The sequence below is a fragment of the Dendrobates tinctorius genome, unplaced genomic scaffold (assembly GCF_039654945.1).
Source record: "Dendrobates tinctorius isolate UK_male_01 unplaced genomic scaffold, ASM3965494v1 ptg000070l, whole genome shotgun sequence".
Taxonomy (NCBI): Eukaryota; Metazoa; Chordata; class Amphibia; order Anura; family Dendrobatidae; genus Dendrobates; species Dendrobates tinctorius.
This window is the reverse complement of record NW_027361738.1, coordinates 42,600,525-42,618,159: the sequence shown is the minus strand read 5'-3', so window position 1 is coordinate 42,618,159 and position 17,635 is coordinate 42,600,525. Positions and strand designations below refer to the sequence as shown.

General features: G+C 40.5%; 1 protein-coding gene across 2 annotated transcripts in view; it reads left to right on the top strand.

Annotated features, from left to right (window-relative positions):
* PTPRN2 (protein tyrosine phosphatase receptor type N2) overlaps positions 1 to 17,635 on the top strand; it is a 1,309,069-nt gene that overhangs the window by 1,233,526 nt on the left and 57,908 nt on the right. For both annotated transcript variants that reach the window (XM_073581608.1, XM_073581607.1), the window contains one exon: positions 12,912 to 12,989. In XM_073581608.1, coding sequence (XP_073437709.1) covers positions 12,912 to 12,989 — 78 coding nt within the window. The remainder of the gene's footprint in view (positions 1 to 12,911; positions 12,990 to 17,635) is intronic.

Here is a 17,635-nt window from a genome sequence, read left to right as displayed (position 1 = left end):
ACGTTCTTCGCAGCGTCTCCAGACTCTGTCACGTCTGTCACATGTGCTCAGTGTGAACTGCTCTAAAACTTGGTGTTCTATTTCAAATGCCAATCATCCTGCACGGTGTTGGGCTGTAAGCAGAACACCCACTTGTGGACATTGGGCCCTCATACCACCCTTATGAGTTCTGTTTCTGACAGTTTGAGCAGACACATGGATGTTAGTGGCCTGCTGAAGGTCATTTTGCAGGGCTCTGGCACTGCTCCTCCTGTTCCTCCTTGCACAAAGGAGGAGGTAGCTGTCCTGCTGCTGGGTTGTTGCCTACCTACGCCCCCTCCATATCTCCTGGTGTACTGGCCTGTCTCCTGGTATCTGCTCCATGCTTTGGACACTGTGCTGACAGACACAGCTATGCTTCTTGCAACAGCTCACATTGATATGCCTTCCTGGATGAGCTGCACTACCTGAGCAACTTCTGTGGATTGTAGACACCGCATCATGCTGCTGAACTGTACTGAGTACTGAGTGAGGGCAATGACAAAATGCAAAAGTGACCAAAACAACAGCCAAAAAGGAGGAAAATAGAGAAATGGTCTGGGGTCACCCCCTGCAGAATCACTCCTTTATAGGGGTTGTCGTGCTAATTGCCTATCATTTCTACCTGTTGTCTGTTTCATTTACACCACAGCAGAAGAAATTGATTCACAATCGGTGTTGTTTCATAACTGGATAGGTAGGCTTCACAGAAGTGTGATTGGCTTGTGTTGTTAGCCATTGTTACATTGTGGTCTTAGCCATGACTAGTTACTATGCCATGACTAAGAACATTTAGTATGGCTGAAATGTGCAGGATGACTGAATTTTAATATTCAGCGTTGCCCATCACTATCGGTTGTATGTTCATGACCTACAAAAGGTTGGGAGACTCTAAACTACTTAGAAGAAGAATGGTGACCCTCTTGTTTGGCTTGCCAATGTTTCTTTTCAGTAACCTGCAAGGTACGGCTGTACTCTGAGTTATCTACATACTGTTATATCCCAGGTCCAGACTTTGTATATATTTTTAATTTATGTTTTTTTGTACCTAAAGTATTGTCTTCTACACTTTCTATTTACCGTAAATACAGTTTTAGGCAACCCTAAACATTGGTAAAGCTAAATACGCTACAAACACACTTAGTTCTTAATTTTGGATCAGATTATTTGATCATTTGAGGCACAAGCCAAGTAGTTGTTGTGCTGTTGTAAGTGTTTAGGTAATGATTCTTTATAGCCATGACACAGAATCAGTATTCATCATTGATAGTAGACACATGGGTCCATCCACATCTTTCTGCTTTTCTTGACATATCACAAGTTTAGTGGCATAAGAAAAAAATACATTTTGTGATAGTCTATTGGGATAAGTTTATGCTACATGTGTCTATATGTGGCCACCGAACTGTTGTGGTGTCAATTACGGCCCATCAAAGGTTTTGCTAGCAAGTTACAAATTTATATAATGAAAAACTGGAGTCCTTAGAATGTACCCAAAGTTAAAATTAGACAAAAGTTGTCAACCAGAAATACTGTATCTACACTAGCATACACGCACATAAAATTCAAAAAATAATTCAAATTTTATTTATATTGAGTCTTCCTGATGCTTACCTGATCCAATGGCTGGATATCCTTAAAGACAAAAATGTCCAGGAAGGATGGGAAATCTTGAAAAATGAAATTCTCAATGCACAGTTGTTAACAATTCCGAAAAGAGGGAAGAATAGGAAGCATTTAAGGAAACCAGGATGGATGAACACAGAACTTAAGCACATGCTAAAAAGGAAGAAAAAAATGTTTATAAAATGGAAAGAGGGAGGCATATCTAAAGAAGAATATAATGCTGTCTGCAGAACCTGCAGGGCACAAATCAGATTATCTAAAGCTGAAAATGAACTGAGGCTTGCAAGAGATGTCAAAAGCAATAATAAAGGATTTTGGGGATATGTCAAAAGTAAAAGAAAAGTCAAAGATGCTATAGTATTTTTACAGGATGAAAATGATGAAATGGTAAGACAGGATGTTGAGAAGTCTGAACTTTTAAATTCCTATTTTGCATCTGTTTTCTCTCGGAAAGGAAATGCAACATCAACTGTTATTCACTGTCCTATTAAGGGAATAGAAGAATCCAGGATATCTATAAACAGAAAGATAGTGAGGAAACACTTAGCTAACCTAAATGAATTCAAGTCTCCAGGTCCAGATGAATTACACCCCAGAGTACTAAAGGAGATAGCAGAAGAAATTTTTGAACCCCTCTCCATAATCTTTGAAAATTCTTGGAGAACAGGAGAAGTGCCAGAAGACTGGAGAAGAGCAAATGTTGTTCCTATCTTCAAAAAGGGGAAGAAGGTGGACCCAGGCAACTATAGGCCGGTGAGTCTGACTTCTATACCAGGAAAGATCTTTGAACAAATTATTAAACAACATGTATGTCAATACCTGGATAAGAATGAAGTGATTAAACAGAGTCAGCATGGGTTTGTAACTGATAAGTCATGTCAGACTAACTTAATTTCCTTCTATGACGGTATCACTGATTGGGTGGATCAAGGAAATGCTGTAGATATAGTATATCTTGACTTCAGCAAAGCATTTGACAAAGTCTCTCATACAATCCTTATTGAAAAAATGACTAAGTATGGAATGGACAAGGCAACTGTTAGGTGGATTCATAACTGGCTTAGTGATCGGACCCAAAGAGTGGTCGTAAATGGCTGCACATCCAGTTGGAAGAATGTCTCAAGTGGGGTACCACAGGGCTCTGTCCTGGGCCCTGTATTGTTCAACATCTTTATCAACGATTTAGATGAAGGAATTGAGGGTAAACTGATTAAATTTGCTGATGACACAAAGCTAGGAGGGATAGCTAATACTAGAGAGGAGAGAGAGATGATTCAAAAAGATTTAAATAAACTGGAGAAGTGGGCAGCAATTAACAGAATGGTTTTTAACAGGGAGAAATGCAAAGTACTACATCTGGGCAATAAAAATGAAAAAAGCATATATAGAATGGGAGGAATAGGGCTAAGTGACAGCACATGTGAAAAAGACTTGGGTATACTAACAGATCACAGACTGAATATGAGTCAACAGTGTGATGCAGCAGCAAAAAAGGCAAATGCAATTCTAGGATGTATTAACAGAAGCATACAGTCTAGATCACGTGAAGTCATTATTTCCCTCTACTCGTCTTTGGTCAGACCTCATCTGGAATATTGTGTCCAGTTTTGGGCACCACATTTTAAAAAAGACATCAACAAACTGGAGCAAGTTCAGAAAAGAGCGACCAGAATGGTGACCGGTCTGCAAACCCTGTCTTATGAGGAAAGGTTGCAGGATTTGGGAATGTTTAGTTTGCAAAAGAGAAGACTGAGAGGAGACTTAATAGCTGTCTACAAATATCTAAAGGGCTGTCACATTGTAGAAGGATCAACTTTATTCTCATTTGCACAAGGAAAGACTAGAAGCAATGGGATGAAACTGAATGGGAAGAGACACAGATTAGATATTAGAAAAAACTTTTTGACAGTTAGAGTGATCAATGAGTGGAACAGGCTGCCACGAGAAGTGGTGAGTTCTCCTTCAATGGAAGTCTTCAAACAGAGGCTGGACAGACATCTGACTGGGATGATTTAGCAAATCCTGCTTTGAGCAGGGGGTTGGACCAGATGGCCCAGGAGGTCCCTTCCAACTCTACGATTCTATGATTCTATGATTCTATGATTCTGATGTTGTATTTTACTTTAAGGGGTGGTCCAGTCTTTAAAAGTTAACTTTAATGAGCTCAGAGTAATGTAAAACAAAACAAAAACTTACGGTCACCTACCACACTCTGTATGTCTCTCTTTATGTTCAAACATGCAAAACACAAGCCGCGGAGACACCATCACATGTTTCTCAAAGCAAGCAATGACTAGCCAGGTCTTTCCCCAGGAAGGAACAACCACGGGAAGGGCAGTCTCCAATGAAGGAAACCACCTATGCCAAAACATGGTATCTATCCACAGACAGCTGTTTCGGGGTATTGCCCCTCATCAGGGTGGAGTAGGAAACTGGCCAGTAGGAGCAATGCCTAGTAGAAGACTGAAAAATGAGGATGAATGAACTCATGGAGATCAACATCCAACACTGCGGCAACACCATCACATGTTTCTCAACGCAGTGATTCTAGAGCAATGCCCCCATCCCTTATGCGAAATATGTAAAAACATGCAAAACACAAGCCGCGGAGACACCATCACATGTATCTCAACGCAAGCAATGACTAGCCAGGTCTTTCCCCGGGAAGAAACAACCATGGGAAGGGCAGTCTCCAATTAAGGAAACCACCTATGGCAAAACATGGTATCCATCCACAGACAGCTGTTTCCGCGACTTGTGTTTTGCATGTTTTTACATATTTCCCATAAGGGATGTGGGCATTGCTCTAGAATCACTGCGTTGAGAAACATGTGATGGTGTCTCCGAAGTGTTGGATGTTGATCTCCATGAGTTCATTCATCCTCATTTTTCAGTCTCTTTATGTTCAGACAGAATGTGAAAGCTACAGCCGATCAGCAGTTACTGATCAACTGCAGCGGTCATATAACAACCCTCGCCAGATGCTTATGCCAGAAGACCGTCAGGGAATGCAGTACATAATACAGAAGAGTGGTAGTGATCAGTATTTTTTTTTTATTTCTTTTAATTTCTTTCGCTACTCTGTACCCATTAAGGTTAACTTATAAAGTACTGGACCCTCCCTTTAACTATGAAATCATTTTCAGAAAAGTCAATTAAAATGAATATGGTTAATTTGATACATTACCAAAAACAAATACAGTTCACATCTCTAATAGAGAATGAAAGTTCATAAAGCGTTTCGTAAACTGTGAATGCCAAAACTTGCAAAATCCGCCCACTCCTTTGCATCTCCCAGATATTAGGCGATGGGTGATCTTTAATTGTGTCACATCCTACGAAATGTTCATAGCTTTGCTGTAATTATATTTAGTTCTCATAAGCAGATGGCATATTTCCTTGTTCTGAATCATTATGTTTGCCACGTTCCAGAAAGCAGTTTTCTGACAGTAGCTGATTATCGCTAAAAGCCGACGAATGGCCTGAGCTTCTGATGTAACAGATAGCGAAGCTCCCTGACAGCGCTGCTCAAATCAGCATTGATTCCCTCTGCTTCTGTCTAGCAGACCATGAATGGCAGGCTTGCTACGTAATGTGGGCGCTCGTCACATTTATATCATTTAAATGACAGCGTAGCAACATTTCTACAAGGAAACATATGATCTGATGGATGTTTTGTACTAAAGAACCTGAGTGTACATTCACTGTGTGCCTTGTTTTGCACAGCATGACTGTATATGAAATGATTATAATATTACATATATATATATCTCAAAGTCCATAAAAAGAGCAAAAGGTTGTACTCACTATCCCTTCAAAAGTCCTTTAGGCCGGGGTCACATTGCTTTATGGAAGTCCGTTAGATGGACTGCGTTACACCGAGGCATTACGCGGTGTAACGCAGTCCGTTAACGCTGCCATTGACCCCCATTATCAAGCGCATTGCGACACATGCTGTAAAGTGGCATGCGCTCGCGATGTGTCGTCATTCAGTGAAGGAGCCTCGGATGCGGGCTGCAGTGTTGTGAATTCCCTTTCTGGGCTCCCTCTGGTGGTTACTGGAGGTAGTGGAGCTGGTCAGATTGACAGAGGCTTGCCACCTGATAATGATGATGACGATTGGAGATCTGGGGTTTATTTGAGACAGCTGACTTCCTTCAATCCCTACTGGTGATTTTCTTCCTGTGCCTTCTGAGGTCTGATGTCTGACGTCTCCTGCTTTGTTCCTGCATGGTTCAGCTAAGTGGTTCATTTGCTAATCTTTTTGCATTTGATCTGGTTTTGTCTATCTCTCCTTTGTGCTGGTCAGCTTGCTCCTGCTGGGGCTATGCTGGATTACCGCCCATATGTTACTGCTTGTGTCAGTTTGTTCTGTCCCCTGTTATATTGGTCTCTTTTTGCTTTGCTTTCAGTATATACCAGAGTGCTGATATAGTGGGGGCGAAGTCGTGTGACTTCAGTGTTTTTTGTGCACCAGACGTGTTGGATTTTTCAGGGTTTTTGCGTGATTGCAGACAGTATCTTTCCTTTCCTGTCCTGTCTAGTCAGTTTTGGCCCCATCGTTTGCTCAGTCTATTTTCCTGCCTGCGTTTGTGTTTTCATCTTGTCTCACCAACAGTATATGTTTGGGGGCTGTCTATTCCTTTGGGGTCTGCTCCTGGGCAGTTTAGATTTCACCTTTCTTGCTTTAGGCTGAGTTAGTTCTCCGGCTGTGCCGAGGCATCTAGGGCATCGTAGGTACGCTCCACGGCTACTGCTAGTTGTGTGGATAGGATCAGGGGTCTGCAATCCGCTTAGTTACCAACCTCTCTGGTTTTCTGGTGGCTTAGCTTTATCCTGCTTTCCTCCTCAGTGACCCATTCATAACACTGCAGCGTCTGAGGCTCCGACACCGCTAGCACAGATGAATCATCTGCGCTAGCGGGTATAGCATAACGCGATCGCGTTATGCTATACCGTTAACGCAACCCGTCAACACTATGCGTTGAACGGGCTGATTAACGCAATCTGAACCTGGCCTTATTTCATACCCTTAAAACATGTGAGGGGGTGAATAATGGACACTTGGTGGTCCACCAAGTGTCCACATTACTCACCCGCCTCCCTGTTTTAAATATATTTGAAATAAAGGACTTTTAAAGGGGCAGTGAGTGCCACCTTTTTCTCTTTATGGTCTTTGATGTATGGACTTTTTTTTTCCGGTGAGCATATGGGTTCCCATAAGATCGGTGTCAATCATCTGTTTGCAAGAGGCATTTTGATACTAGCAGAGGTTGAATTTTGGTGTGTTTTTTTCTTTTTGCAACGCTGGCATATATACAGTATATACATATATATATATTTGCATAGAGCTGTAGCATTCACACTGTTATTATGGAATGTATTTCCAATGTACAGCGGGACTTTTCCACATGAAGATTATGTCCACTTGAGAGGAACAAATTTTTTTTAAATCGGTTCCAGGTTCGATTAATCCAAAAAGTTTGACTCGGACTGAACCGGCTAAGCTTGAATCAAAAGTGCACTAAAGTCTCCAATCTACTTGGAAAGACTTGTGTAACACTCTGATGTCTCCTAGGACTGTATCCAACCCCTTTCTAGCTCTTTACTGCAAATACAGCCTTAGTAATTTCAAGTTGACCTCAAAATATATGACTATGAGTAAATGGTTGGTAAGAGCTTGTTTGATAAGACACTGCAATGTTGGACCTTTTTTACTTTGTATCTTTTTAAAATTAAAAATATAATATTTTTCAATTATTATGAATTTTTTAACAGAAAATATTTATTCTTTCCCTCTCTCTCTGTCAATTTCTTTCAAATTAAATGTTATTAATTCACACATTATTCCTCACAATTTATATTCTGTCTCTATGCTCTGATGTCCTCTCATCCATATTCTGTACAAAATGGCAGCATCTCCTTTTTGGGCTTTTATAGTGGCTGAGGCATCAGTGACCTTCTACTTGTAGTCCCTTAAGATTGGCTGTACTTTAGGGTGGGGTAACTGCAATGTAATGTGGGAAAGCCTTCTGATGTTTATCATGTGCTCAGTCTTCTCTGGCTTCTCTTAGGCTATCCTTCCAAAATCAATCAACAATCATCTCTATTGTCCACCCTTACCTTTCCAAAAATGTTGTTAAGAACTATACTAATATAGAATCTGATTAAATTGTGTTTTTGTTTCAAAGCTGATAATTTATGTTTAAGTGGTTGTCTGGTCTTAAGATACAAGTCTGCAGTCACTCTATCATAGAATCATAAAATCACTGAAAGATAGAATGTTAGAGTTGGAACAGACCTCCGGGGTCATCATGTCCAACCCCCTGCTCAATGCAGGAGTCACTAAACCATGTCAGACAGATGTCTGTCCAGCTCTGTTTGAAGACTTCCATTGAAGGAGAACTCACCACATCTCGTGGTACTGGCTGCCTATTCCACTTATTGATCACTTTCACTGTCGAAAACTTTTTTCTAATATCTAATCTGTATCTTCTCCCTTTCAGTTTCATTCCATTGCTTCTTGTGTTTCCATGTGCAAATGAGAATAATGATGATCTCTCTACACTGTGGCAGCACTTCAGATATTTGTAGACCGCTATTAAATCTCCCCTTAGCCTTCTTTTTGCAAGCTAACCATTCCCAGATCCTTTACCCGTGCCTTGTAGGAAATACGGTACTTTGCAGTCCGCTCATTATCCTGGTAGCTCTTCTCTGAACTAGCTCGTTTTTCAATGTCTTTTTTAAAATGTGTTGCCCAGAACTGGACACAGTATTCTAGACGAGGCCTGAAGAAGGAGGAGTAGAGGGGGATAATTACTTCACATGATCTAGATTTTATGCTTCTATTAATACATCCCAGAGCTGTGTATGCCTTTTTTGCTGCTACATCACACTGTTGACTCATCTGCAGTCTGTGATCTATTAATATTCCTAAGTTTTTTTCACATGTGCTGTTGCTTAGTTCCATTCCTCCCATTCTGCAGATGTTATTTTAGTTTTTATTGCCCAGATTTAAAATCTTGCATTTCTCCCTGTTAAATACCATTCTGTTAGTCGCTGCCCATTGTTCAAGCTTATCTAGATCCTTCTGAATCCTCTCTCTGTCTTTTCAAGTGTTAGCTAGGAGGCTGCAGACTTGAATCATCACATCCTGTACACTGCACAATGTAAGGATTATCTAGTGGGGCATCGGGAGCGGGCAGTCATGTAACCACAAGTATTCAATATGCATAATCCCGGCCACATTCCGACTACACAGTTTCCGGCCTCCCTCAATACACTTGCGTTGAGCAAGGCCTCACATGTCTAATCGGAATGTGGATCGAACTATTATCGCATAACATATCACATCGCATAACAAAAAGTCTCAGCATTGGTTTGGAGAACAATACAGTGCACACACTACTGTGCAGGTAAAAATTTACAGGGAATGCAGTGTTGTGCCAGCACTGCATCCCCTTTATCTACAAGATCAGAGCGGGTATCAGAGGTATCAAGATAAAGAAGGGAAGATCAGCTCACCTGAAGGATTAGGAGGCCAATTGCATGGTAACTTGAAGAACTGCAAAATCCAACACCATAGGAAAAAGACACATTTTCAGAGGTCACACCCCCCCCCTCCCGACAATCACAAAGTGATGACATATCCTAGCAATATGGCATTGGGAAAACCAAGTAAATGAATAAATGTAGTTTAGTTTTCAGTCTATGTTGATATAATACAGTCATGACATATTTTCTATGTCTTTGTCAATAAAGGTTTTTACTTTCCATATACATAGGACTAATAGACCAGACCACCCAGATCCCTGCATGTGTTTTGGCTTGAGCTTAGATACGTTGCAGATTTCAGCTTTCAGCAGAATGATCAGGAGAAATCAACTGTTTTATTTAGGACATAATATACCATTATCTGCATCATCAGAACAAGGAGAATTAATTAAAGGAGAGAACTGACACATGACTTGTTCTCAGTTTATAGAACTACATACATATCAACAAACTGTAACAATTACCACTGTGCCATTTGCTGTTCACCCAAGATAGTCACCGCTGCATAAGCCTGCAGCTGTTGTATATTCCATCAAGATTACTATCGTGTTCAGTGATGATCAACATTAAGCAGGCTTTGCAGATGGATTACTGCTACGTGTCTATAGAGCTGCGCTACTGTCACACCATCCAAATCATGTTAGTACATGGGGTTTTGCTTACAATTTGCAGTAATTTCCAGAAGCATTTTCTTTACAGAAGCAATTCTAAGTAATTATCCTAGAAGAGCTTTTAAGGGAAACTGTAACACACTATCCGGTTTATGCTGAGACCCTTTTATTCAATGAAGTCGAAATAGTCAAAAACACGAAATGTGGCAATGTAAAGTAAATGTACAGAATGAAATATATAAACTGCACTTATTCCTGGAAAAGGAGACATCATTCTTGTGATTTTCCATAACATTACTCTCTTTCCACATAAATTGCAGCTCATGGGTAAGTATATAGCTATATATCTTTTCAATTACAGAATAAATCTAGAATGTTTTCCGAGCAGTAAAAACTTATTATGTGATAGGTTCCACATAGAATTCTACAGGAAATTTGAATCTGCAATTCAGGCTTGTGAATTCCCCTCTATATACAAGTATACAGTATATGAGCCGGAGATGTTCTCTAAGTTTGGGAATAAATATAAAAATTTGCAACTAAGGAAAAAGTAAACTTTTTATTTCTCATTCCATGCTGTTCAAAAATTAAATCATTGACTCTCCGCTGTCACTCTCACTAATTAGTCCTCATTATTTTGTCTTCCAATGACTGGATATGGAAAAATAATTAATGGTATCAAAATTCAAAAAGGACCTGTCACAAGGTTAAAAGTGGAACGTTTTTGCTCATGTCACGGATTTACCATGACAGAGAGGAGCCTGAAGACCGCAGCGTTTGATTTCTCCTACTCCTGTGCTGGTTAGAAGCACTTCACCTTCATATTAAATGGTGTAAGTTTCTGTTAGCAGTGCAAGGGTTAATATGCTTGGTTGAGAGCTCCTGGAAGCTTTCCTACTTTAAGGCTCTCAGCTGTACACTGTTAGCCACTCCAATCTCTTATATAAACTGGGTCTTGTCTAACACTCATTGTCAGAGTTAGCTTATGCTGTATGGCTGGAGGTTGTTGGTAGTTGTTATTGGAGGAGGCGTTGGTAGATTTATCTGTGACTGTTGCTAGGTTTTGAGTGTGTGATAATTCCCCTTCTTCTCTTACTTTGGTTTTACCCCATCCTCCACTCCTCGGTGTTTACCTCTGTTTTTTATCTGTGTATATTTGTATGACTGGTATTTTCCTTTATCCCTGTACGTATTACCTTGTTAGTCTAGTTGGTGAATTATGGTACACTACTACTCCGCTCTTCCCTGGGTGGGGGTGAGGGTACAGACTGAGAACGGATTCAGGAGCTAAGGCAAGGTACGTGGCCCCGGCGTATTGACCATCAGAAGTAATACGGGGAACAGGGCAAGCTAGAGCACCCCTAGCATTGAGAACAGGGAATGCGACCCTTGTCCTGGAAACCCAACAACAGTCATGACAGCTCTTATTTTATTCCCGCACGTCCCTCTAATTTTTATGGTCTTTCCAAGTGGGTGGTGCTTTCAGGGTAATAATGCAGAGTAGCCTAAAGACTTGCCCCCAGAGAATTGTGTAAACCACACCCCCAAGTGTGAACAAGCTGTTATGACTGCATGTGCAAAAAAAGAGAATACCGCAGCCTCTGTAAGCACTAAGATTTATGCAAACATTGAATATATGACATTTAAAATGCATTAGTGCTATATGGAATATACTGTACTTCTAAAAATCAAGGTACAGTACTTAGCATATAAATGCACCAATTTATGTGGTCACCAGCCATGACAAGGTGTACCTCTTTGATGGGACCCTAAATCTAATATTTATTAAACATGCCTCTCCTGGGCTGAAAGCCTACAAATTTAAAGGGCAGGTACGATCTAGCACGACTATATTTGGCTGAGGACCCCTCCCATCAGTCAGACGTCTGTGTTCTATCTGTCATTTTTGGATAGAACACGTACCAGTTATAGTCTATGGCGCTGTTCACTTGTCCGTATTTTGTCACAAACCATATGTCCATGCAAAAATCATGGAGACACTTGGATCCAAAACACTAATTTCACTCATCCTACTTTTTCACATATGTGATTTAATACAGATGTTTGAATGAGACCTAAAGCTGTATTAATTAGTGCTGGATCCTACCTGCCATTTATAATTGTAGGCTTTTAGCCTGGGATACGTAATATTAAATTTAGGGTCCCATCAAAGGAAGGTCATCTTGTCATGTCTAGTGGGCCCTTGTCATGGCTAGTGGGCGCTAAGTGCCTTAATTTTATAAGAGTAATCTATTATAGCATTCCACATTTCATATATTAAACGTTTGCAGACATGTTAGTGCTGATAGAGAGGGCTGTATTCTTCTGTTAGGACAGAGGACAAGTCTCTAATTGCTGTGTTTCCCCACAGACCCTGACTGGTCACAAGGGGGTCTGTGCCACTCTAGACTGGAATAAACATTTGGCTATACTCACTGAGGCGATGGACTTTGAATAAAGTAGCAGTTTGCAAGTTGGACCTCCATATCCTACAGTCAGGGGACACAGGACCCCCAACAAACATACATCATGTCGACAGATAATAAGTGCTGATTTCTATTCTCAGGTCAGGAGGCTCAGGGACATGTTTGCCTCCTCTCTCCTTCTTATCACTTATAGAGTACAACCCTACAGTCCATTTTGCTAATTTTGTAGCACCGGTTCTCATAAGGAAGAGACATCACCAATCAAAGCTTGTAGTCCTTCCTACACCGGACTGATAGCAATTATATGGGCTGTCTCTAGGGTAATCAATCTTCTTTATAAATTTAGGACAGTCTTCATGCCAGCTATTGTTCCTCAAGTTCATAAAAGGAAGGAGTTGGAAAGTTGGGATGGAATTTTTCCCATAATATGGAACAATTAGCATCTGCATTATGGGGTTTTTGCCTGCCTTGCCTTCCTCTGGGTCAACACATTAGGTTGTTGGTTGAAATCATTGGACTTGTGTCTTCGTTACACTTTCAAACTATAAAGGTCTTCAGTCGTTTTTTTAGGTGTAGATTGTTTACTTTAATGTTTTTCTGTTTCTGGCAAATTATATTTCATTCATTAATTCTCCATTCCATGTTTAAGAGTTTTTTATTCTTTTTTTTTTTGCAGATGGACCATGACCCAAGAAATCCAGCTTACATTGCAAGTCAAGGACCACTCCCCTCCACGGTAGCTGATTTCTGGCAGGTACACAATTGATTGATTTATTTGTCTCTTGACATTCAGGATTGCTTTTATTTTAATATGCTGTATGTGTATATACTGTGTATATATATATATATATATATATGTCTATATATATATTTAGATATATATATTTATTTTGGAATTCACATTATTGTATAAAGAATAGACCATTTTGCGCAGCCCTATAAGGTCCCACAAAGGTAGAGCTCATGCAGATTACTGTAACATAGCACTGTACCACCTCCGCGGTCTACAGACTTGTAATACACCACGCATAGACTAGGTGTGATATTAGTGGACCACCATGTATCTCATATTTAAAGGGGTTGTCCAGCGAATATAAGTTATCACCTAGGTGGTAGCAGATAGATTGGTGGAAACCCAATTAACGGGACCTGTACTGATCTGTAGAATGGGGAACTTTTATCCCTCGTTAGAATGGAGCGGCAGAGCACACACTTGAACACCACTCCATTCATTCTCTATGGGAAAAAGCCAAGCTTAGCAATCGGTAGCCTTATTGTAATGAATGGAGCGGCGGTCGGTGCTGTCAGGGATAAAAGTTCTCTGTTCTGCCAATTGGTGTGGGGTCCAGGACTCACACATGTGAATAGGGGGCAACACCCTTAAATAACGGGAAGTATATTATGTGCTAAAGGCTTATACAGTATTCAGAAATTTACCTTGAATTTTCCAGTACATTGACCATTAATGTTATCGTTACCATTGATGGATTCACAATTATTTATTGCATTGGTTTACATAGGTTTATTACCGCCAGCTATTTCTCATCTTATAATACTTGTTGTTGGTAACATATTGAGGGACACTAGTAAGTACCAGACACAGATCTCTAAAATAATTCTAACTGGGTTATTGCATTTCACAAGGGGCTGGACTATAGCCATGTATCAGAGAGTCACGGGATCCAACCAAATATGACAGGAAGAAATAAGGGCTCATATGTTCCAGCTGAAAGAATGAATGTCTAAGGCCTCATTCTGATGTCCAATTTTTCCACAAGAGAAAGACAAACCGATTATTCTGTTCAGATTCAATCAGACTTTTATCAGACTGTGGTCCGAGTGTCATCCGATTTTTTCGTATATGGAGAAATGAGTCCCGTGTCCCTGGAGGTCATCTTATATACAGTTATGGCCAAAAGTATTGACACCCCTGCAATTCTGTCAGATAATACTCAGTTTCTTCCTGAAAATGATTGCAAACACAAATTCTTTGTTATTATTATCTTCATTTAATTTGTCTTAAATTAAAAAACACAAAAAGAATTGTCCTAAAGCCAAATTGGATATAATTCCACACCAAACATAACAAAGAGGGTGGACAAAAGTATTGGCACTGTTCGAAAAATCATGTGATGCTTCTCTAATTTGTGTAATTAGCAGCACCTGTAACTTACCTGTGGCACCTAACAGGTGTTGGCAATAACTAAATCACACTTGCAGCCAGTTGACATGGATTAAAGTTGACTCAACCTCTGTCCTGTGTCCTTGTGTGTACCACATTGAGCATGGAGAAAAGAAAGAAGACCAAAGAACTGTCTGAGGACTTGAGAAACCAAATTGTGAGGAAGCATGAGCAATATCAAGGCTACAAGTCCATCTCCAAAGACCTGAATGTTCCTGTGTCTACCGTGCTCAGTGTCATCAAGAAGTTTAAAGCCCATGGCACTGTGGCTAACCTCTCTAGATGTGGCCAGAAAAGAAAAAATTGACAAGAGATTTCAATGCAAGATTGTGCGGATGTTGGATAAAGAACCTCCACTAACATCCAAACAAGTTCAAGCTGCCCTGCAGTCCGAGGGTACAACGGTGTCAACCCGTACTATCCGTCGGCATCTGAATGAAAAGGGACTGTATGGTAGGAGACCCAGGAAGACTCCACTTCTTACCCCGAGACATAAAAAAGCCAGGCTGGAGTTTGCCAAAACTTACCTGAAAAAGCCTAAAACATTTTGGAAGAATGTTCTCTGGTCAGATGAGACAAAAGTAGAGCTTTTAGGGCAAAAGCATCAACAATAGAGTTTACAGGAGAAAAAAGAGGCATTCAAAGAAAAGTACACGGTCCCTACAGTCAAACATGGCGGAGGTTCCCTGATGTTTTGGGGTTGCTTTGCTGCCTCTGGCACTGGACTGCTTGACCGTGTGCATGGCATTATGAAGTCAGAAGACTACCAACAAATTTTGCAGCATAATTTAGGGCCCAGTGTGAGAAAGCTGGGTCTACCTCAGAGGTCATGGGTCTTCCAGCAGGACAATAACCCAAAACACACTTCAAAAAGCACTAGAAAATGGTTTGAGAGAAAGCACTGGAGACTTCTAAGGTGGCCAGCAATGAGTCCAGACCTGAATCCCATAGAACACCTGTGGAGAGATCTAAAAATGGCAGTTTGGAGAAGGCACCCTTCAAATATCAGGGACCTGGAGTAGTTTGCCAAAGAAGAATGGTCTAAAATTCCAGCAGAGCATTGTAAGAAACTCATTGATGGTTACCGGAAGCAGTTGGTCGCAGTTATTTTGGCTAAAGGTTGTGCAACCAAGTATTAGGCTGAGGGTGCCAATACTTTTGTCCGGCCTATTTTTGGAGTTTTGTGTGAAATGATCAATGTTTTGCTTTTTGCTTCATTCTCTTTTGTGTTTTTTCATTTCATACCAAAGAATTTGTGTTTGCAATCATTTTCAGGAAGAAACTGAATATTATCTGACAGAATTGCAGGGGTGTCAATACTTTTGGCCATGACTGTATGGGTTAAGCACATATATCATACAAAAATAAGAAACAAATTACTTGGACTCCAACAAGCGCTGTTGAAGAAAAGGAGATGTGAGGAATAAAATGAACTGATTTTATTAGAGCCACGCGTTTCAGAGCTTTTCCAGCCTCGCCCATAGACATATCAGAGATTCCTGAAGAAGGGTCTGGACCAGCTCTGAAGCGCGTAGCTCTAATAAAATCAGTTCATTTTACTCCTCACATCTCCTTTTCATTGACAGTGCTTGTTGGAGCCCAAGGAATTTTGCCTTATTTTTGTATGAGCTTATAATTAGACTTCCTATCCGAGCTTCACAAGGCCAAGTATTTTAATAAGTCAGATAACTGACTGTATGAAGCAAATTTCACAGAATTTAATTAACTTATCAATACTTTTAATGTGGATCTGTGACCAGATTTCACAATATAATAAAAAGATCTATTAAACCTGAGTTGACTGGTGTAGTTACTTTGAATATCTGTGTCAGAATGGCTGTATAATTCCCAAATTAAAATGGGTCTTTTTATAACTTTAGCTAGAGCCGGATTATATTTATTATTAAGCAAGGAATCTTTCACAAAGGATTATACAACCATCCTGTCATGGGATTTCAAAATAAGTGTATCAGCCCCATCAAGTCCAAGAGCTCTATTTATTAAGGTATGCAGTTTGTATTGTGAAAATGATGACATGTTTGCTTTTAGATTTACCTGTATTAGTTCAACTGTTTTGTTATTGTGAAGACATAACATTTCCTTCTGCAACATCAGAAAGTAAATAATAACCGACGTGTGATATTGAGGCTGATTTTGCAGTTCTTTATGTTGGTAGACACCCAAGGAACTATAGATTTTCTCAAACTCTTATGAATAATACACTGCAAGCAACAAAGCATGATTGCCGATATTTCCAGGTACACCTGAGGTTCCCTCTGCATGGGACGCATACAATATATTGACTCTGAAAGCCCAGCATTCCCCCTAAGTAAAACATTAAGTAACCTTGATCAATAAATAATAGTATAAAATCTCATATTTTTATATTTCTTGTTTCTTGAGAATATTGGCTTCTTAGACAAACAGTTCTCAACATTAAATCTTTGATACGACACTGAGCTGTTATTTTATTGCATTTCAGTCCAACTCACCAGGTGAAGCCGAGCAGATGTGATGATATTTGTGACACCGCTTATAAGCTTTACATGTACCAAGTGGAGCGATCAATTCTCATTGGTTGTTCACCCCGCGTACATGAAAAGGTTACAGTCACATTGAATCCGGTACATGCACACGCTGCCATTAATTGCTAAGTGCGTAGGTAGGAAAAAAGAGAACTGGAACTCTAGTGCCACATAGAAGTAGGAATCCTAAAAGTCAATATTGACCCTTTAAGGAATCTGTTCATATCACTAAAGGGCCCTTTACACATATCGATATCGATATCGCTAGCGATATCGCTACATGTGAGACTCACCTCCGACCGGTTCCCCTGCTATCGCTGATCGCGCGAGATCGGTCTGGTCCATTTCTCATCGTCGGCTTCCTGCTGGCGCCGACGAGCGAGACATGGACGCGGGCGGAAGAAGACATCATCGCTGCGTCTGAAAGGTAAGTACAACCGCCGACCGCTACTGCATTGCTAGTGAGATCTGCCTGTTTGGCAGCTCACTAGCGACCATTTAGCGATGCACCAGCAGTCCTGACCGGGTCGTATCGTGGTCGGGATCGCTGGTGCATCGCTAAATGTAAAGGGGCCTTAAGAATAAGAAACCAAACCAGAAGCTCCATTTGTAGATATGTGTTTTGGGGTATTTGCCCCTCATCCTAGCAAAGCCACGTCACTGCATCTCTGAAGCCGAGTGTATGCTTCCTGG